Source organism: Nyctibius grandis, chromosome 3 (genome assembly GCF_013368605.1).
Source record: "Nyctibius grandis isolate bNycGra1 chromosome 3, bNycGra1.pri, whole genome shotgun sequence".
In the NCBI taxonomy this organism is placed as follows: Eukaryota; Metazoa; Chordata; class Aves; order Nyctibiiformes; family Nyctibiidae; genus Nyctibius; species Nyctibius grandis.
In genome coordinates, this window is record NC_090660.1 from 37,259,467 (window position 1) to 37,282,034 (window position 22,568).

Here is a 22,568-nt window from a genome sequence, read left to right on the forward strand (position 1 = left end):
CTCCCAGTGGTTTATTTTGCAGAAGCCTATGCATTTATTACAACTGAATTGAATAGGAATGTTGTATTTTCAACTATAAAAATGGTTAGGCTAAATGTTGTATTTTCAACTATAAAAATGGTTGGGCTAAATGACTACAATAATGAAAACTTTGTAACATCATACACCCGTAAGACAGAATTTCTGGGTCCCTTCCCCCAGTTTAATCTGTTTTTCATCCATAGGGCACTAGCCCACCTCACAGGGTTGATATTGTCTCATAGAGATGCCTGTAAACACACACATTTGTTATGTTGATGCAGGTTAACACAGCACCTTGCATTCTGTACACTGAGTTAGGTGAAAGTCCCCATTGGGAAAAAAAAAAGGATGAGCACTTAATTAAGGACCGCCTTATAGTGGATGCACAGTACAAGGGATCAGAGAATAGCTATAGTGTCAACTGTAATCCTGCACATCCTAACATTTGAGTTCTTGATTTGGCAGCATCTGTTTTCCTTGACTTTTTTTATTTTTTAAGTAACACTTTTAAATAAGGCACCTAGGAGGTGGCATGTTTCCAGCCTGTGCCTTTGAGCATGATCTGGAAATGGAGTGGGTTGCTCGGATCGAGACTGGTAACCCTTGGCGTTCAAGAGGAAATGGGAAAGCAACATCTCCCTCACAGATGATCTGGCAGACAGCAAATGGAAGAGACTGATCACAAACCTAGGGAAAATAATTCCCTCCAGCCAGGCAGACTTACAGTCTTGTACTCATAAGAGTGTTGTTTTGATATAATAGCAGCCTGTGTTCAGACACGAAGCAGTGGTCAGTTGAATAAGGAACTTTGCATAAGTACCCCTACTCTATGTAAAGATGCAGTGGATGGAGGAAGGGGGGATAGGTGGACATGTGAAAGAATAATGAGTAGATTTCACGAAAACAGCAGAAAATCCATCCTGGATCACTTAATGTTGTTCATCTGTTTCCTGTCCTCTCCCCGTAGAGTTGCTTTGCAAGCATTAGTAGCATTGACACCAGGTCTTACTAGCGTCAGAGCAACATCTCTGACCTGTGAGGGGCTTATGTGGGACAGAAGGCATAAGGGCCTAAGTCCCTTTCACTGTCTCATCTCCAAGGAGCCAAATAATCCTTTCCAGCGCTGGCCTTGAATGCATTTCAAAACTAGTCAGTTGCATCTATAGTGAGATGATGATGCAGCTTACAGATGTGAATGAAGACTGTGTCCCTACCAGCTGAGGGTCAGTTTAGCCATATGAAATGCCTTCCTTTCAGCTCCTCAGTTTTTCTGTACCAGCTCCTCCTTTTCATCAGTGATTTATGTATTCTAACTGTTCTAGCTCAGTATAAATACTCTCTATATAAACCCATTCAGTGCTGCTTTTGTTTCCTTTTTTTGTCTTTCCACTTTTTTTTTTCCTTAATTTTCCATCCTCTAATTGCATTGTGAGTCAAGTTTCCTATTTTACCTGGCCTGCAAGGTTTCTCCAGACTATGATAAAAATACCATGTTTAAAAAAAACTTTTTTATTAAGACAACTGAGACAGTGTGCCCTTTAAATTGCTAAGCCAGAAATATTTCATAAGAAGCACTAAATATATTTTCAATATCATTTCCTAGTAGGAAGGTATGTGGGGTAATAGAATATTTCAGAAATCTGGTATAAGAAAAATGTCCCTGTATTTTCTGTGTAAAGTCTGAAAACATTTGTGTAAGAATATATTTTGTATGGGAATGCTGGATTCCCCATGGAAACAAAAAGTAAAATAAATTCCTTAGCATTACCCATTTAGGGAAGAATTAAATGGTCTAGCAGGTACCAAAAAAGAGAAGTGTGTTAAAACACTCTCATCAGTATACCTGCAGTTATATTGAATGCCACAATTAAATTCTACTGATCCTCTTCTCTTTCTTTGTGTAACACAAATGGAATTAAATTTACCAGTGGTCTAAGCAGAGCAGCCAATTTATATTTGTAAGGCAGCCTAGAATTCAAAAGCTATTATCTGCTATATTGACACTGCAAAATAAAAGTGTTATTTCCAAACTTGCAAGATGAGTATTTAGGTATTTTAACATGCAAAACAAAGTAATTTATTGTAAGGCAGATTTAAAAAAACCTCAAACCGTCAAATGTTTATGTTTCTCTTCCTTTTCTGAAAATGGACCAAGCCGTGTTACTATAGAAACAGACTGAGATAACTAATTTATTGTATTTGAAGAGGATGTATTTGTGGCCTTTGACTTAGTTTCTAAACATGACAGTTTTTCTTTGCAAAATCACCCTACTTTTTTTTTCTATTTTTTTTTCTATCTATCTATTTTAATGCTTGCTGAAGTAGCAGTAAAGTTTGTCTTCAGACTGAAGTCATGGCATAAATGACTAGTTACCATACATTAGTGTGTGCAAACAGTGCAGCCCAATACAAAGTATCAGAATGGTGAAGAACTGCCATAATATTTTTAACCTAGATTGGTGCGTAACACAGATGGCAGATATTGCTTGGCTAGTTTATTATGGAATCCTGCACATTTGAAAAGCAGTCTACTTGGTTAGCTTTTTCTTACATGAGGAGAGATTTAAAGTGTGAAATAAAAATAAATTTATACCTGCTGTAACCATGAAGTTACCACCAGGGACAAATTTACTCCTAATGTCCTAACTTTGCCATTTGTTTGAAAATTAATTGATGATTTGACTGCTAGCTGACTACATTTAATTAACCTTGTAGCATTCCTTTGTAAAGAAACAAGCTACAAATAACACTTAATTTTCTGCTAAGTCTTATTAGGCCAGATGATTAACTGGATTGTTACCATGGTCAACAGATCTTTTCCAACATAAAAATGGTAGAGGTCTCTGCACTTCCAACAGTATGGATGGGGGGAGTGCTCCAGCTCTTCCTGGCCTTTTATTTTTCAGTAGCAATGTCTTAAGGGATCTCAACTGCCTGTGCCTTGCAGCCTGCCACCACCTCCTGTTAAAGAAAGGTACAGAAGACACTTTCAGAGCCTTGGCAGGCACTTGGTAATCCAGTGCTGAAGGGGCGGTGATTGTCCTGGAGGCTGAGGGCGGAGAGGCGATACCCTGAAGCCTGCCTTCTTCCAGCCCAGCCTCTTGTGCTGCCCCCCGAGCTCATCCTAGCACAAGGTTTCTGTAGCAACAGGGAAGGGGAGAGGATGGAAGGAAACAGGCACCGCTCCCAGGCACCCAGAGTCCAAATATAGCAGAGGATACAAGCGTAGCCCGGGGTTAGCTGGCCAGGCTGCTATCCTGAAAGAGGCGCCTGTAGCAAAGCACAATGCTGAGTTCAAATTTCTTATCAGTTCAGTCACAGAACCATAAGCTGAGACTCCCTTGCTTTAACAACCACTTTAAAGTAAATTAAAAGCTAAGTTGTATGCAGGAAGAGAAAATCAGTCCAAAGCTATCAGAGCACCGATAATTCAGCCTCTTCGTGGGTAATTTATTGGCAGCAGCCTGACTCTTTGGAGAGCTGCCTTGAGAGAGACTGCACAAGGCACAGAGTTGCTAGGGTGAGTTTAGAGAGTTGAGGAATTTCTTTTGCACCATGATTTGTATGAAACTTATTTCAGCCCTCTGTTATGTTTAATGCATTTCTAATGTGATTATATAGGAGTCTGTTAACTTCTCATAAGTTCTGACACAAGGAGAAAGAAAAAAGTACAAACCTTCGGTCACATGGCAGAACAGCAGTGCTGTTACTGGGGAAGGAAACTCACTGTTTTGTGGTCTTGTAATTAGACACTTTTTTTAGTATTCCGTTTCAAGATTTTATTTGAATAGTGTCTCTGCCGTTGTTTCTTTTTCAGGCAAATTACACAGATCCCCAGAGCAAGCTGAGATTTAGTACTATTGAAGAGTTTGCCTATATTCGGATGCTCCCTTCAGATGTGATTACAGGATACCTGGCTCTAAGGAAAGCAACAAGTATCGTTTCCTGAAAAGACCAAATATTGTTGTATATCGCTTGCGAACAGTGCTAATTTTGAGAATCATGATGGAAACTGACTGTGGGACTAAGGTTCCTTAAAACTATCCATGGTTATTTACATCTGGAAGTAGTTGATGATACATGGATTTGAAGAACATATGGATTTAATTTTGATAAATGCTGATATTTGTTAGTTTGCCAATTTGTAAGCAATTTGGTTTGGTGAACAGAATAACTTAGACCTTAAGGATACAGATCTGCACCATAATGTCTGAGTTATATTAATTTCTGTAGAGACAGGATTTCATCCCCACCCTATATATTTTATGTACTGCTCTGGCTCGGAAGAGAGAGTCATTTGAATTAAGGACAAGGTATCAAGATATCCCAACTTCTGAATCTGCTTTGCAGATGTGCTTTTCACTTGGCTCTGAAGAAGTTTGTCCCACCTGTAAAATGAAGTTAAAATACCTAGCAAGTGCTGCTGTTGTGATGACTGTTTATGGTACTGAGCACTGTGGAAATGAGCAGCTTCACACAAATATTTGCACTGAAGAACTATCCGCATAAATAAAGTTGGGCTCAAACTTGTTTTAAAATATCCTAATGAATATGCATAATGGGATCAAATCACCAGGTAATTCTTAATCGTGACACTTTGTAGTTTATGAGTGCTTCATTTCACAACCTGTCTATTCTTCTACCTTTGCTGGTTAGTACAATATTAGTACTAATTGGTACACAAAAGTACTAATTTCCCAGACTTTTTAAAAACAGTGCTAAAAAAAGCAGGAATTCCACTGTCCAGTGACATTCTGACACCCAGATGGTCTTCAGCAAGGTGAGACCTTCTAGGTCAGGACACTGACCTTTGCACCATGAGGTACCAGAAGAGTAACGGATAGTAACTGAACGTTGTCACCCTTTAGAGGAAGGAGACTGAAGGAGAGTTTGGACTCTTGCTGGGGGTGCTGATAAGTACATGCCAACATTAGAATGACCATCATTTCCTGAAACTAAGTCTAGGGACAAGGGGACAGAGGGTTTTCTGCCCATTATTTCTTTTTGTCCTCTTTCTTATGACAAGCTGCTGATTTGTTGTCTTCCCACTTCTTCATCTTCGTCCCAGCCTTAGACTCTTGTCAAGTTTTAATCTGGACTCCAGGTTCAGGCTCAGCCATTCCTAGCCTCCAACGACACAGCCTTCAGGCCCATACATCACCAACTGCTCCATAGCTGTGGCACTTACTTACCTCCCTTATCTCTCTGAGCCATTGGGTGTTAGCCAGAAAGGTGGCTAGGCGGGTTACCACTTGCCACAGGAATGCTCTCTTCCCGCGTGCAAAACTGCCAGGTGGAAGACTTGTCCCATAGCTTGATAGTTCTGGACTGCCGAGGTCACTAAGGAGGTGAGATGCCGATCATGGGACAGCAGTCCTGTCTCACCCAAGCTCCATCATGGGCATCGGGATCTTGTGCAAGGCATCTCTCCTCTCTGATTGCACAAGCATCACGCTGTGGTGACTAGTTAGTATCTAAGCTGCACCTTGAATGCACATTTCTATAGGCATGATAATTACTAGAACAGATTTTTTTTTTCTCATTGAAAGAATAAATATGCAGAGTGTTATTAGTGCTGGTTTAATTTCAACTCGAAAACAGGAAAAACAATAATGGGACACATTGTTTAATGAAGGTCTGTGGGACTCATTCCTCAGTTTTTGTGATCTAATATTTACAAAAACAAAGTAATTTAAAAAGTCTTTGACATGCTTACAATAGATCCTTCAAAGCCCTGGATACCAGATAATGCTACAACTGTATCACAGGACAAAAAAGAATAAGACAGGATATCTCTCTTCATGCCAGTAAGCATCCAAGCCACATTCTCTTTGCATCCAACTTTTAGAATGGATATTCTTAACTTACTTTATGTTCTGAAGATGTGTTTATAAGATAAGCTTAATGCTGATATGAAAACAGAAATGCTGTAAGATCATTTAAGCTTTAAATAAGTGGACAGCAGCTCACAAAATAATATTTCACTAGCTTGTTTTCGCCCACAAATTTTTAACATTCTGTGGTAATCACTGTTTAGGACCCCAGGCCCCCTCAGCATCAGAAGTGCTCCACGCACTCCTGCACTGTATATTAAGATGCTGCTTCTCAGCTAATTTCTACCACACAGTGTTTACACATTCCGTTTTCAAAACCGAAGTGTCCCACTGAATCAGTTGGCATCAGAAAAGTAAATACAGCTTAGATGTGGCAAAAACGTTCGTGACTCTTCTCTCAGTGTTTTCTGCCCGTGTGATGGCTGCTAGATTCCCTTTTCTTCCCTTGTTTTTTCCTTTGTTAGCTACTGGCCCTTTTTTCTTAGTCGGTAGTACCTCACTTTTACTCATTAGGCTGTGCAGTAGTCAAGCCAGGAGTGATGAGTCAGCCACCAGCACCATTCAGCCTTACATTGATCAACAACAGTTTACTATGTGGAACAATCAAAACGAATTTGTTTTAGCAGGAAGCTGAGGACAGAAAATATCTAACAGCCAACATGTACGACATCATTCAGTCCGACTAGATTCTTCTGGGGAACAGCATGTGGACCTGCTGCTCTCATCAATGCCTTCTGTGAGAGAACTGAGCAATACCTACCTTGCTGCATATAAGAGAAAATATGGCTAAGTGAGGAGCTAGTCTGTGCCACCTAGTATTAAAGTATGTTTTATTGCCAGCTTTAGAAGAAGTGAAAATTGAGGATTACATTTATATTTAAAAGTACTTATGGGACGTTATATAGATAAACATAAAGAACTTGAATTTAGACTGCGAAGAGGACAAAAGAAAGCCATTTGAAAAGAGAAGCAGTGATGTTTCAGCCTAGGGGAGAATGTATTTTGACTAATAGTACTGCCACATCTGTAAAGCAGAAAGCCAGCAGTCAGAGTAAGGACTAATTTGTTCAAGTACAACCATTACTATCTGTGAAGTATCACCTGAATGCATTACTTAATAGAGACCACGGATGGCTTCAGCCTCACAGGCATTTGCATTAATATGTTCCCCTGTCATCCCCCTCCATTACCCCTGTAACAGCTTACAGCACGCCAGTTGCTCAGCTCCCACAGAAATCCCACTGACATTAATGGGAAGTGAGCTTGTCCAGCAACTCGCAAGGTGCAGTCCAGCTGGCAAAGCTTTACCCTTAGTCTTTTTGTCAGGCGGAAAGCACATTTTCCTTGCCTCATCTGTCCTATCCCTCAGAAAGAATGAGGATGTTCACGAGAGGCCAAGCTCCTGTTTTCCTGTGCAGCGACCTGACCCTACACGCTGCCGCTCCAGCAAACTCTGGAGATGAGGGGTTGCCTCCAGCTTACGGTGGGGTTTTGCGGGGGGGTTTTTTAAGACTGCAGTAGCTTGCATTTACCCCGTGCTTTGGGTGGTCTACCTGCTCTCTAGGCATGGGCAAAGCAGGCAACTGCCTCTGCAGCCGTCAGGTCCCGGGCAGCAAAACTGCCATAGCTGAACTGCCCAGCATGGCCAAAGCCCTGGTGCTGCAGCCGGGGCAGGGGCTGGGTTGCGTGAGGCTGTAGGGCTGCAGGGCCAACTGCTCCCGAGGGAAGGGGTGCACTGGGGGTGAGGAGAGGGGTGAAGCTTTCAGCAGCTGCAGCTGCTGCCTCCACCTTCCCATCCTCTCTGGTGGGTGGGAGAGCAGGATGCTGGAGCTCCAGGGCTCTTGCCTTGATTGTTCACTGCTGGTTTGTACTAGCCATGGAACCTTCCTGCCCCAGCCCTGCCCACTGCTGTGGCTGTACTAGGAATGACCTTGGCCCCACGTCCTGGAAAGTAGCAAAATTCAATTCAGAGAGGCCTCGGGCCAGCTCATCAGAGCTCCTGCATTTCACTGTCCTGTATTTCCCTGCTGTCTCCCATTATAGCGTTCTGGATCCCTATGGAGTTGCTATGTATAGGCTTCCATGGAGGACAGGAGTAGCAGGCACATGCAGGGAGATGTGCCTTGATCTTGATCTCCTTTGACATAGGCCTGTTAGTGTCAAACCCCACCAAAGCACAAGGAAATGAAGGTAAGCAAAGGGGAGGGCTTTTTACTGGTGAAGATTATCAAAGTAAAAATTAACTAGTATAAGGTTAAAAAGTTTTGTAAGTCCACTCTGTTAAGAAAAAAGCTCAAACTCACTGCATGATTACAATCTTTTTCCTGAAGGGCTAAATAATCTTTAACAAATTAATACAACAATAATTTGTTACTAGAAAACTTACCAACAGGTTTTAAGGCCTCTTACAATCTCTTAACAATGTATGTGGTTTATATACTCGAGACAAAATAGCACATAGTTTTTCTTTCTGAATCACTTCAGGGAAGAAGACTTTCACAGACTTGATGTCAGGTTCTGGGAAAAAAACCCCTGACTTTTAGTGCTCTTTTAAACAAGAAGAGTCAAGCGGTATCTGTATTGCTACTGAACACTTCAGTCACACTAAAATGATGATACCACTAATATTAGAATTCACAGAAATCCCTTCATATTTTTCTCATTTTAGTATGTGTCCCCCAATTAAAAAACACTTTTCTCTGTCTGTGGGAGAGTGGGTGAGACATAATAAAATAATACATCTTCAGGTAAGAAAAACATTTTGTTTAGCGCCATTTGGTATCTCTTAAGTATTGCTTGACTTGGTTTTATATTATCTGAGAAGCTTAACAAATCCAGTCTTTTCAGATGATTACACTACTGTAAATCACAACCTACAGACGGCAATATCAGTAATCTCTTGGGAGAGATAATAACAACAACCAACAAACACAGTTTAAACTACTGGTAAGCAGTGCTTGTGTAATTGCACACAGTTTATGACCTTTATGAGCAGAGATGTGGGCCTGGTCTGCTTGGTCAATACTCGGTGGACGTTGGGCACTGGGTATGCAAGGTATGCACATGGTGTGCAAGGGACTGTTTGAATTTTGGCTGTGATCCCATTTGTATCTCAAGGGACAGCAGATTTACAAGACGGCTTCTCTTGATTCTCTTCTCCCAGGAGGAGGAGATGCCTCTAAAAGGACACCATAAACACACACTTCCATTGCCTACATACTGTGTGTCAGGTCATCAGTTTCATGACTAATGCATCGAGATGACATAGAGGGGACAGAATTAAGGCTTTTTTAATGTAATTGTCTGTTGGCCCAAATCCTCTCTCATCTTTCAGCTTAGATAACTTGGGTGCTGGTAACCCCTGCATGCTCACAGAAGGACGTGAAGGAGTGACCCCACCCACACGGAGGAGTGCTCCTGTGCTCTGAACTCCACCCAAACAATTATAGCGATTAATTGTGTGAAACCTTCAGGCCATGGCTGCTTACTGAAACAGCGGAGGGCTGGCTGTACAGCGTGCACCTTTCCTGTCCTCTGTCTACAGGTGCATCCTTCACCAGGTGGCTACGCAAACATGGTGGGGATGAAGACGTGCAGGCAATCTCATGGTGGGAGTTTGCCTTGCAACTCAGGACCAAAATGCAAGCACGCAATTTCAAATACCTGGAAAAAGCCAGCCGCCTCTAGGAGTGTGCCTGAATAGCAGTTCTTGCATGGGGGACACAGAGGCAGTGTGGGGCCTCATAATAACCTTAATAAAGAGGAAATCTCAGGAATTTCAACAAGAGCTGGACTTAGACTAAGGTGAGAGGACTGGTAGTGGGACTGCAGAAGCAATTGGCCTGACAATATAAGGCTATGCTGAAGAGAAATCATTTATAAAACACTCTGTGGGTGATTCTTAATCCTCTGAAATAACACATATGGCATTATGGTTGTTTTATATTTGGAATAAAGAACATAAATAGAGCATAACTCACTACTTCAAATTGTGCCTTTCTGGAAGGTATGTCATAGCTGGTGATGTGGAGTCAATGGCTGCCATCAGTCTCCTGTTCACAAGTGACAGCAGCTAATAGGCACAAGCCTTGTTCTCATACTAAACGGGCTTTTGTTACTGAAGCTGATGGTGAAGCACAATTAACCAAATATTTTTGGCCTCTAACAACTAAGAATTTGTTTGTTCGTCATGCTTCATCTCTTGTACCAGGCTGTACAAAATCAGAGACCTAAGAAGTAAGTACCAGCAGCTCCTTTCCAGTGTTATGTGAGCCCTTCCCACAAGCTTTGCAAATTGAGAGTTATTACCACCATTTTAGTGAAGTACGAGATGTTCCACATCAGTACCCTGGTTTGGCCCCATGCTTCCTGAACCCTTGGGAAACGGCACGTCGAACCCCACTGTGAAACCCCCCTGCAAACGGTTTGTTTCTGCAGCTGTCTCCACATTCTTATAATTTACCTAATAAAGAATTGGAAGCCAAATTCTCCATGGACCTTGAGATGTCCTTCTGAGGGATCACGCAGGGACAGAGAGTGCAAAAGCCATTCTTCCTGTACATTTCCTGTATACAATGCCACTGGGACACGCAGACCTCTCCAGAGCCTTTGGGCAGTGACTCTTACCCCAAGGTCTGTTTGTATCTTTTCATTAAAAAATTTGCATAAGCCACATAGATGATTTTTGGAACAAGCAGCGGAATCCTGTTCCACCTTTCACACACATGCTTTGCTTACTGCGCTTAACAGTCTCTCGATTAATCCCTCCAACTCTACGAATCATGGGATTGCATCCACTGCAAAACAGTTACGCAGCCCTGGTAGTTCGGACACTCTCCAGAGAATGGGAGAGGTGCTTTGAATCTCTTAGGTGAAAGAGGAGACTGAGCCCGTATCAAGGGGCTGAGGGGAAGCATCCTCACCCTGGGTAGTTGAATGAGGAGAACAGGAACTGCAGCAGCATCCCTGTACTGGCTGTTTTTCAAATGAAGGCAATAGCCTACAATAGCCTTTTTGCAGAGTGTGATCTGGAAGAACGCTGCATCTGCTGCTGCAGGACAGAACGTGGGCAGGAGGCTGGCACCAAGCTGCTCAGCTTTGTTGGGGCTGACATGTCTCTGGGCACGCTCAAAGGCAGAGCTTCAGATGTCTGGGTAACCATTCAGGATCCAGTCAGCAGCTGCATGAGGACACAAAGGACTGCAGGTTTGAGCATAGACTGTCTAAACTCAGTCCAGATCCCTTTTGGGGATCTGCTCCTCTCTGAAGACTTGGGAATGAGTTCACCAACTCGGTGAGTTTTGACTCCCCACCTGTATCATCTGACCAGCTCAGATAGCACACGCTTCTTGTCACCAGAAGGTACCTGATATTGCTCCCAGTACTGGATCTGAAATGGTGAAGGCACGAGCATTAGAGGAGTTAAAATATTAATTAAGGGCAGACAGGGGCCCTCTTGTCATTCTCCCAGAACCTCTCTGCCTTTCAGGCTACGTCTCTGTTACCTTCGTGACCTATTTAGCACTACCCTCTACCTCCAGCTTTTCCAAACTTGGAAAAGATACTGGACAAGGTTAAAAATCCTGTCCTACAACATACATTTCTAAGCAGTTCTCAAAAGACATAACCAGAATCCAGCAGTAACAGATGTCCTAAAAGTCCTCCTTTGCACCTCTGTATTGCTATAGGTAGCAAATTTTTGGTAGGAGGAGGGCTGCAGGGTTGCTTCTGTGGGAAGAGGTTCAGGAGCTGTAGGATGTGTAAGAATTACAGATGCAGTTTCCTGACCCCTTAAAAATGAACAGTTGAAGTAAGAGCTTGGTTTTTGGGTCATACAAAAGGAGAAGCTTAATTTTGTCCTAAATAGCACATACAAATTTGATCAAGTAGTAATTATATCTGAGCCACTAAGAAATAATCTCCAAGGCATAATTAGTAACAGCACCTTCCCTGGGAGATGTGATTCCCTCCACATCCCACTTCCCCTTCCTGCTCCAAAAAACCCACCAACCAACCAACCAACCAACCAAAACCCCTCAAATCACCACAGCCCTCTGATATTCATCTTAAAATGAGGATTGAAAAATAAATAACCAAGTCACTAGCGGTGTTCCCCAGGGCTCAGTTTTGGGGCCGGTGCTGTTCAATATCTTTAATAGATGATCTAGACGTAGGGATTGAGTGCACCCTCAGCAAATTTGCAGATGACACCAAGCTGGGTGGGAGTGTCGAGCTGCTGGAGGGTAGGAAGGCCCTACAGAGGGATCCGGACAGGTTAAGATAGATGGGCCGAGACCAACGGCATGAGGTTCAACAAGAACAAGTGCCGGGTCTTACACTTGGGCCACAACAACCCCATGCAGTGCTACAGGCTGGGGGAAGAGTGGTTAGAAAGCAGCCTGACGGAAAGAGACCTGGGGGTGCTGATCGACAGCTGGCTAAACATGAGCCAGCAGTGTGCCCAGGTGGCCAAGAAGGCCAATGGCATCCTGGCCTCTATTAAGAATAGTGTAGCCAGCCGGTCTAGGGAAGTGATCGTCCCTCTGTACTCGGCACTGGTGAGGCCACACCTTGAGTACTGTGTCCAGTTCTGGGCCCCGCACTTCAAGAAAGATGTTGAGGTGTTGGAGCGAGTCCAGAGGAGGGCAACCAAGCTGGTGAAGGGTCTGGAGGGTCTGACCTACAAGGAACGGCTGAGGGAGCTGGGGTTGTTTAGCCTGGAGAAGAGGAGGCTCCGAGGTGACCTTATTGCAGTCTACAACTACCTGAAGGGAGGTTGTAGTGGAGTGGGAGTCGGCCTCTTCTCCCGGGCATCTAGCGACAGGACAAGAGGACACAGCCTCAAGCTTCGCCAGGGGAGGTTCAGGTTGGACATTAGGAAGAATTTCTTCTCAGAAAGGGTCATTAGACATTGGGACGGGCTGCCCAGGGAGGTGGTGGAGTCACCATCTCTGGATGTGTTTAAGAAAAGACTGGACATGGCACTTAGTGCCATGGTCTAGTTGACATGGTGGTGTCAGGGCAATGGTTGGACTCGATGATCCCAGAGGTCTCTTCCAACCTGATTGATTCTGTGTGATTCTGTGTGTGAATCAAAGGAAGGTGTTTATATAAAATCAGTAGAATTTACCTGCAAATCTGCAGAAACTGCTTACTGAAAACAGAAAAGAAGCACTAGAAGAAGAAAAATCCCAAGTGGAAAAGCAAGAAGAAAAGCTGAAACCACAAGAGGAAAGCTAATGACCCATGTTGCCAAAAAGGCAGACTTCTGCAAAGGACAATCGAAACCCCAGGGTGAGCCAAAGCCAGAAGCATCCTCTGCAGCAGTCCCTTCTGTCAAAATGGCCATTGAAGCAAAGCTTAAAATGGAACGAGTTCATCAGAAAATCAAAAATGGCTTGCCATGGAGCCAGCCAGCTATCCTAACATACAAAGCATTTTCTGTCAGCAAGCGTATTTCTGCTTCTCGAACTGTATGGCTAGCCAAGGCTCACAGTTACCACTTGAGAAACTTGAAACAACTTAAGTAAATGAAAAAGACACACGCACACACTGAGAACTTCCAGATTTCACTCAAGCAGGTAAGTGGGCACTTCTTCTGTTCTTAATACTGTCTCTTTCCTGCCAACTTGACTAGATCAGGGATATTTGTCACACTGTAGCTCTATCTACAAACCCTGTGTGCAAATGCATGTACAAACCCTTAACGTAACTATATGCATTGGAAAGATTTTGCCAGGAACTTAAGAGCGCGTGAGCCCTTCAGGCTTATCTCTGGGTAGTGACTTCCATTTGAGTCAGCTAACACAAATTCTCATCAAGATGAGCCCACATCCAGGGCCGCACAGCAGACAGGTACCGACCTCCACGCCGTGGCCTCAGGCTCCCGTAGGAAGCAGCGCGGGGGATGGCATGATGGTGATCAGCGTCACAGGAGTGCCAGGGTTTACTGGCAGATTTCTTTATTTTTGTTGGTTCACACCATATACATCTCTATACAGAACAACCCCCCACACATGTGCTCTTTGAAAGGCACTCTCTTACAAAAACAGCACAACTGGAAAAACTATTGCACCTGCATACACATGGGGGTGCACCTTATAAATAAGTTACTGTAGTTAAGCAAAAGGTAAGGGATTGACTTTGATCTTATTTGCTAAAATATAAAACCTAAAATTGCTAATAAGCTGCTAAGAGCTATTCAACAGATTGCCTGTTACAGGAAATCTTGCCAGGACCCTAAGTGGTTTATAGCCATCTCAGATATCTGGGAAGAGTGAAATGGGTCTAATGTTTTTGAAGTTTCGTGGGGTTTTGAGAAATCCAGACATCTGCATTTTGATCTTTGGAAAATCCTGACATCAGCAAGACTATCGTCTGCAGGATTTAACCACAAGTTGGACCTACCTCTTAACAAGTCTAAAAGTCTTATGATTGCTGTAAAAAAAAACAAAACACATAAACCCTTTTTTTTTTAAATATGTACACATAATGACGGGGTTTGTGCTGTAAAACATTTGTCTTTAAATGACAGGGTAAGAATACAATAATTCATGCTTTCTGCATGACCAAGTTAACTGGATGTGTCTCAGTGACTGATTTAAATAACTGCAGCTTTTCACCTGCTTCTTTATCTGCGATATGTTTATTGCAGCTGTGTGTGTCAGCAACACAAAGAGGGGTAAGAGCCGCTCTGAGGCAAGACTCAAAGGCTTGCAAAGCACTCCCCCTGCCTTTGAGATGGTCCTGTTACCCAGCTACCATCATCTCTACCTTCACGTGGGGGGATTTTTTTTAAACACGGGGTATGTGGTTCGACCAAGAGGTGCCATGTGTGCACACCAGCAGTTTTTGCTGACGGGCACGCTTCTTAAAGTTTCACTTCTCCTCTCTCGTTACTCGTCCTGGCATATTTGCAAGTCAGGAAAGATCTGAATGTAGGCCCGACTCTTCACAATATTTGAGATTTTGAGCTGAGTGGGACATTGGAATAGCTCCAACGCCGTCAGCAGGGACCTCCAACTAGAAATGTAGTGACACAATGACTTCCCTTTCGATGTAAAATCAATCATGTCAAGCGCTCAGATTTACACATCCCTTCATACGTACTAATCTATACCACCTTAACTGCTTTACACATTCCTAGTATTTACTTTGGCTTCCTACATCCTCTGTTAATCAAGTCTTATCTTTCCATGACACAAGCAGCTATCCTGAACTTTTCTAGAAGCTGATATGACACACTCCCCTTTGGAAAATGCAGTAAAGCATGGGTGCACACCCAATGCAATATCAACAGTAATTAGAGTCACTGCTCATTGAAAAGTGAAAATAGGTGGATTGCGCTGTACAGTGCACCAGTGCTGTGGCAGCAATACTGCATTGCTCCATAAACAAAAGAAAAAAAAACATTAAAGCCATTTATGGCACTTGTCTCCAACAAGGACACTAATTTCAGGTATTTGGAACAAAGAACACAGCATATTTTACTCTTTTTTCATCTTTCTGCTTCCAGATTGGGCAAAATAATGTTTTCTTACCACAAACCTCTAGAGATACCATGGTTTAAGTATGTTTTTCTGAACACTCATGCTGAAAAAGCAATCAGCCAGCTACTGAGCTTTGGAGAAATGAGGTGGCATCTCCATTCACACACATTGAAAACAAGTTATCCTGCAGGGAGCCAGGCTGGGTGAACAGGGTGTAGGCAGAAGTACTGCAAAACCTTCTCCCTTCTACCCAGAGCCAGCGTAGCTCATTAAAGCCACTATTTCACACACACCATAGCGGTGATCTTGGATGAAGAGACTTACACACTCCTTCAGTGTGCCTTATCGTTATCTATCACCACCTATATGCTGATTTAGACAAGTACAGAGGCATGTCGTCCCTCTGCCCTCCCTCTCCATACAGGGGGAATGCAAAGGCCAGCTCCTGTCCCAGACAGCTCATCTGCTGCCGGCTGTCCCAGCCCAGCACCAGCACAGCCCCAGCTGTGTGATGGAGATTGCCTAAAACTGCAGTGATGGGAACCCCACCACAGAGGAAATGTGTGTGCACTGCTAAGAGGGAGAAATATAGAAAAAGGAAAGAAATGTGACTGTCATCCAATCTGCAACATATTTCTGTAGAGAATATCCATTTTATTATATTAACCATTATATTTTTATACCTTTTTTTCTGTAGTGGCCAAGTTTTAGTGGAACAAAGCGTTAGTTAGTTTCTGAGAAAGGAACCAGAGGTTTGGTGCCTTGGCAGGGGTTGGGGAAGGGGGAAGAGCTCAGAAAAATAACTTTTTAACTTTTGCAATAGGCTTATGCAGGACTCTCTGCCAAACCCACCCCAATCGAAGCAGCTGGGGAGCTCAGGGACTGAATCAGCAGTGTAACACGTCTATCTGAACTTCCCAGGACACACAGATGCTGGGCTTGATATCTGCCAGACAGATAGGTTTCCGGGGAAAAAATGTCCCCCCGCCCCTTGCTTCCGTGCCTCTCTCCTGCCTTCAAGTACAGGAATGAGCCATCTGCTGCCATTAGCTCACAGGAGCAATGCCTGCATCCGAGCCGGTCACAGCGTGTGCTCTCCACAGCACTATCCGCTTTCCGCTCCAAGCCGTGACATGCCGCGACATTCCCCTCCGGCCAGGGACTCCAGGAAGCGAGCTGTTTGCCTTGGACGTGGGCACAGTGACACAGACACAGGTGGCTCCATCTATTGCGGCACGGGGTCAAGCCTGCTGCAGAGGGTCTTACTTTCCACGGTTGTTTCTCTAGGGACCAGGAAACAGGGTGAAAAGCAAGCCCCTCGCTGGAATCAAATGATATTAAAGTTGACTCCGTGAGTACCTGTGCAGCTCCCTGGCATTTCATGGTATATCAGCCCAGGCCCCAACAACAGGGAGAGGCAAAATCTCGTTTCTGTACCATATTTGGGGAAAATTATGACCCAGACTTGGAAGCCACTTTGTGGCTGACATGTGTTTCCAATGCAGACTTGGCCAAAATCCCACTCCTGGCCAACTCCAGCTGCAGGACGTTTAGGTCCGGTGCCGAGCTGGATGGGTACCTGTCCTCTGCAGTAGGAAGTCGTTTCCGAAGTAGCTGGCTGAAAGATGTGCTCGCTAGGGTGAGGGACATCTCAGGATGCACGCAGTTTTGATTTTAAACTCCTCTTCCTCGGCTGTTTTTTTCACCTCTTGCTGATTTTTGGTGTAACACCCATTTTGATGTGTTTGCCATCATCTTTTACCTGGAGGTATTTTGCTCCAGTGGGAGAAAGCGTCAATGTTTTAAATGTATTTGAGGGAAATAAAAAAACAAGAGTCAAGCTCTCTCTCAATGATAGGGGCTCCTTCCTTTTCTGGACAGTCTAACTATGCTTCATTGCCTTTAATCATTTTATCCTGAATAAAATTAGATGGAGACCTCTGCCTTCCAGGCCTGAGGCAAGCAATCCATTGGCTGACTTGGCCAGCATGTCAGACATCGCTCTTAACACTGACGCTGCAGTGACAGCACCGTTTGATTAGGATGCAGGAGGGAGATGCTCCAATTAATGATGGCGAATGCTGTATGAGAAGGCGTATCTCAGAGAGGGAAACAAAAATCCCAGTTCTTCCTGGCGGGGAGCAGGGGAGGTGAGGCTGCAGAGCTCGGCTTCAGTGGTCGCTTCCCTCCCCTTTCTGTCTGCGGACTCCTTGGCTCACACGAGTGATGATTCACAACTTGGAGCTCGTGTCCCCCTCAGCCCCTCTCTCTTTTTCATCACTGGTCTGGCAGTGGAAAGGCTTCCCACACGATCCCTGAGCCAAATCCTGCTGGAACTGCAGTTGTCTCATGGTGCTTTCATCCCAAATAGCTCAGCTGCTACACTGGCTTCTGCAGTTAGGAGCTGCTTTAACTTTTCTGCTGCCTCAATAGAATATATTTCTTGGTAGGCATAATGAATCTGGGACTGGAAGCAGGGCTATGGCATGAGGAACAGAAAGCCCAGTATTGCACAAGTGGTTTGCATCTCTGCTAAAGTTTTCATTTGCAATGCTCTCTGGAGTTAAAGCAAATTCACTGCCAAGTACTGTAACTGAAGTATTCAGTAAGAGTAATTTGTTGTACTTGATACTTCTTTTGACCACAAATGGATAATTTTTTTTACAGTCTTTTCTTATAACCATGTAGTGAAGAGGTTCAATAAAAGCAATTTTTGCCTGTGGGTTGCTGAATGGTACCAATATCTCCAAGAATTTTTGTTCAGGATTCAAACATGCTGGTCACCCATGTTAAACAATATGGTGTCTATTCCCTAACCAGATTCTTACAGAGGCCAGGACTATCTGGAAAGAATCAAAAAGGCATTGAAAGGGGATACAGGGAGAGAGGCAAATTCAGAAAATTCAGCAATATTCTCTCCTCTTGCAAAAGAAAGTACCTTGTATAAGGCTGTACATGTGCAGTTCAGACTTTAAAATACCCGCGTTCTTTCTCCACTTGGAGATACACCTGTCTAGATGGTGTTTACTCAGCACATCTACTCCAAGTCCTGCCTTGTGCATGTATGCTTTGAGGTTTTTATTGCAAAAGGTGCGGACATGGCTCAGTTTGGCTCAGTTTACTGCTTTCAAATCTAAATGCCAACTTGAAGGTTCACAGAGATGCTTACTTTCATATGGCATGTACCTCATATTATTTCACATATTTACTGGTTCGATGAATGGGTCATGTCTGCTTTATATCGTGGGGTGGCTGGCTAAGTACAACACTCCAGGTGTGTGAAGGGCACAGGATGGTCCAGGAGAATCATAGAATTGTTTTGGTTGAAAAGGACCTTTAAGATCATCGAGTCCAACCAATAACCTAGCACTGCCAAGTCCACCACTAAACCATGTCCCTAAGCACCACATCTACTCGTCTTTTAAATACCTCCGTGGATGGTGACTCCACCACTTCCCTGGGCAGCTTGTTCCAATGCTTGATAACCCTTTCAGTGAAGAAATTTTTCCTGATATCCAATCTAAACATCCCCTGGTGCAACTTGAGGCCGTTCCCTCTCATCCTATCGCTTGTTACCTGGGAGAAGAGACTAACACCGACCTCGCTACAACCTCCTATCAGGTAGTTGTAGAGAGGGATAAGGTCTCCTCTCAGCTTCCTTTTCTCCAGACTAAACAGCCCCAGTTCCCTCAGCCTCTCCTCACAGGACATACCCTCTAGAACCTTCACCAGCTGTGGATCTTCTAGGTTCTTGGGAACTTCAGGTGTCACCTAGCTAAAAGTTCTCCTCTGTTGCCCACTTTTTGCCACCAAAAAGAACTACAAAGAGAGGCAGAAGACCTCTCTTTTTCTCCACCACCACAACCTCTTATGCTGCTTTTGTACACCTGGGTACTCAGGCGAGCAAATTTTAAAACACATTTTAAGATGTATCCACTAGATAGCAAGATTAATGCCCAAATTCAAGCAATAGCAATGTCAATGAACTAAACTGTCATCCTGTCCCAAAAACCTTATCAAAACAAACTGCTTGCTGTCTGTGGCTTGAGGCAACTTTATATTTCATTTTGCAATACAAGGTCTGTGACTTCTCTGGCTAGAGACTGCCCAGGATATTTAAACTCACAACTTCCATTACTGTAAATGTTATGTCTAAATCCATCACTTAAAAAAAAAAAAAAAAGAAGAAAAAAAGGCACCTGTATTTTGAGTGTTAAGGCCTGCACTCTGCATTTATGACTGGTGAATGTGTTGTTTCTTAACCTTGATGTAATATAACTACTTGGCTTTTACGCAGATATAACACAGGTTTCAAAATATTTGAAAAGTTCTGCAGCATGTACATCAGCAGCTAGCACCGCTCCATGGCGTAAAGTTTTCTTTAACTTCACAGAAGAGGTAAGGAGTGCTTCATTTTAATATAACCCCTGGAAACACAGTACTGTTGTTACTGGTCTTTAAATGGTAGTTTTCTCTGAGTGCTGACTATCTATAGTAATACTGTGTCAAGCTCAGTGAGTACGCATAATGTTTAAAAGTCTATGTTTCATTTATTTAAACTTGCATAAGTATATTTTTAAAATGTATATGGGGCTCTTATTTTAGCCACTCTTAGCTTTATATTTTTTATAGTGAGAACATATTTACACTTCTAATATATATTTTCCTCTGCTGCAGAACTTCAGCAATGAGGATGATACATGCAACCCCTCAAAAAGCAAGGCAAATAAAAAACAAATGAGAAAATACGCAGTGCAGAGAGTCAAGTACTGAAAAATATAACCTCGCCAAACCTCGACTTACGTAACCAGCTCTTTGAGAGCACTTCGTATGTTGAAAAGAGATTGAATAACAAAAGCTGAATCCTGGCTGCCTCTGCTACTTATACAGGTAATCTTCTGGGGATGCTCAGACGACTTAAATACTGTGTTACGTAAATGCAACTGGAAGTTTAAACACCCTACATGGGTTTCAAACCCTCCGTCACAGCCTCTACAATGTTCTAAATGGTTTCCCAGATAAATCATGTGGTCATCCTAGAATATTATACCATGAAAAATTACATATTTTAAATGAGGATTTGGTTAAAAACCCAAACAAAATCTCTTCAGCATACCAGGTAATAGATTACATAAATTAAACTCTTTAAAAATTGTGAAAGAAGAAGAAACTAGTAAGAGTGCACATTATCTGTGCAACAAATTCAATGACAATACAAAGTGTAATACGAATGGAAACTATTAGCAAAATACATTCACTGGGCACCAAAGCAGAAAATATGTTATCATTTGCTGGAACCAGCCTAAATAAATATCTGCCAAAGAATAAAACAATTTACAAGGAGACCTTCCTGTGTCTAATGGGGCTATGCGTTTAACACTTTTTTTCTTCATATCGGTATTTGAACTGGATCACATACATTCCTCTTAAGATGACATTTTAGAACCTATTTATAGAAACTCATTCTGTCTGCCACATCTTGTTTCAATTAAAATTTGATCTTGAAACAAGACAGAAGGATGGAAGTGGGGGGACCCTGCGGTACAGGCTACTGATGGTCTCTTAAAAGTTTATGTTGTGCTTTGAATGGAAGGGAAGGCTCGCAGGAAAAAACCAGCACAGAAACACTGCCCCAAAAACATGCAAAGACCCCTTCTGTGTCAGAAGAACAACAGTCCCGGACACCTCCTCCCGTGCCACCAGCACACCGTGCTCTCCCAAGCCTTTTTGTCACTTCCAGCTCTGTCAGCCCTGCTGTTCACATGCCTTTTGCCTTTTCATGCAATGCTTCTTGCCCCATTTCTCTGGGTTTTTCAGAGTGTGAGACCACTGTCTAGTTTAGAACAAGCTTTCACATTTCAGACTTTTATTTAAACTTTGTGGATTTCTGTTTCAAACATGCTTCTGGGACACAGGTAGCTTTTTCCGAATGTCGCTGATCTCGGGAATCCTGGCTGGTTTGGGATATTTAATCAGTCCTGCATCCCTCCCTTCCACCCCAGCAAGTCCAGTTCACCTCTCCCATCCCTGGTGATCTTAGCCTTCACAGTATTTACTACTACTTCTCCTTTCCACGAGTCTCCTGTCTGCAACATTACCTCTGGCTGCCTCCTGAGTCCCCTAGGTCCACCCCCCCGAGGAGGACTGAGCTCTCCTCTACATTTCTGGCTGGCTGAGAGTGACACATGTGGACATGAGCAGGGAAAGAGATGAGGGAAAACTGGGGGAGAAAAGACAGATAGAAAGGTTGAAAGGCCTAAAGAGATAATCTGTAAATTTATAGCTGTTGCACCCCCCCTTGCAAAAGAAAGTGCCTTACTTCAGGCTGCATATGGTGCAGTCTAGGCTTTAAAATAGTTGTGCTTTTTTGAGAAAGGCAGAGAGATCTGCCTCGGGGCAGCTGTAAACTCCCTCTGGTTGACCTCCATTTCCACACAACTGGACAGTACCTTAATATCTAGCAACCCTCTGCCCTCTCAAGTGAGACTGAAATCAGCCAGCTGATTCAAAACCCACTGGAGAAACGGTGGAGAAAACTTGCACCGGACCTGTGTAAAATAAAACCACCAACACTGTAGCTGCCGGTCCCCTCACCCAGCATTGGTGGTGGGAAGAGAACGATTTGGGAGCATTACCCCAGGCTGCCAGGGCACAAGCCTGGCCTTGAAACCACAGCTGCACCTCATCACAACAGGCACTCAGAGCTGCCAAGACACATAACACAAATTTCATACCTGGCCTGAAGAATGGAGAGACACGTGGGCATCTCCACCCTCACTCCTGGGACTCCTGCTGCCCTGGGCCCCACACCTCTCCTTGGCGTGTCCTACCCTCCAAGGTGACAGCAGCCCCCAGCTGTCCTCCCCACTCCTGCATCCCCTGTGTGTGGTCTCCCCATCCCAACCCTCCTCAGCGATTGTGCCCATACACATGCTGACCTGAGCTCCCTCATCTCCCCCTCCTGCCTCTTACATTACCCCAGCCTGCCGTGTTCCCTCCTGCGTGCACACACACACTCTCACGTTTCCTTCCTCCATTCCTCTGTCTCTGAAGTTAGACAATTTTAATGTTTTTATGTTAATTGCTTTTGAATAACAGCCATTCTGGAAAACAAAAGGTTTCCCAGAGTACTGGTTTCTTTGGAAACGTTCCCATGGCCAACTACAAGCTGAAATAATAACAATAATAGGAAAATTTCCACATAAGTATATAACACTTTTTTCAA

The 22,568-nt window shown here is 43.6% G+C and overlaps 1 protein-coding gene across 1 annotated transcript in view; it reads left to right on the forward strand.

The window, feature by feature from the left end:
• The window catches only part of INO80C (INO80 complex subunit C), a 35,051-nt gene extending 30,492 nt beyond the window's left edge, over positions 1–4,559 (forward strand). The window contains exon 5 of the mRNA XM_068396346.1: positions 3,839–4,559. Coding sequence (XP_068252447.1) covers positions 3,839–3,970 — 132 coding nt within the window. The 3' untranslated portion in view covers positions 3,971–4,559. The remainder of the gene's footprint in view (positions 1–3,838) is intronic.
• Positions 4,560–22,568: the final 18,009 nt, after the last annotated feature.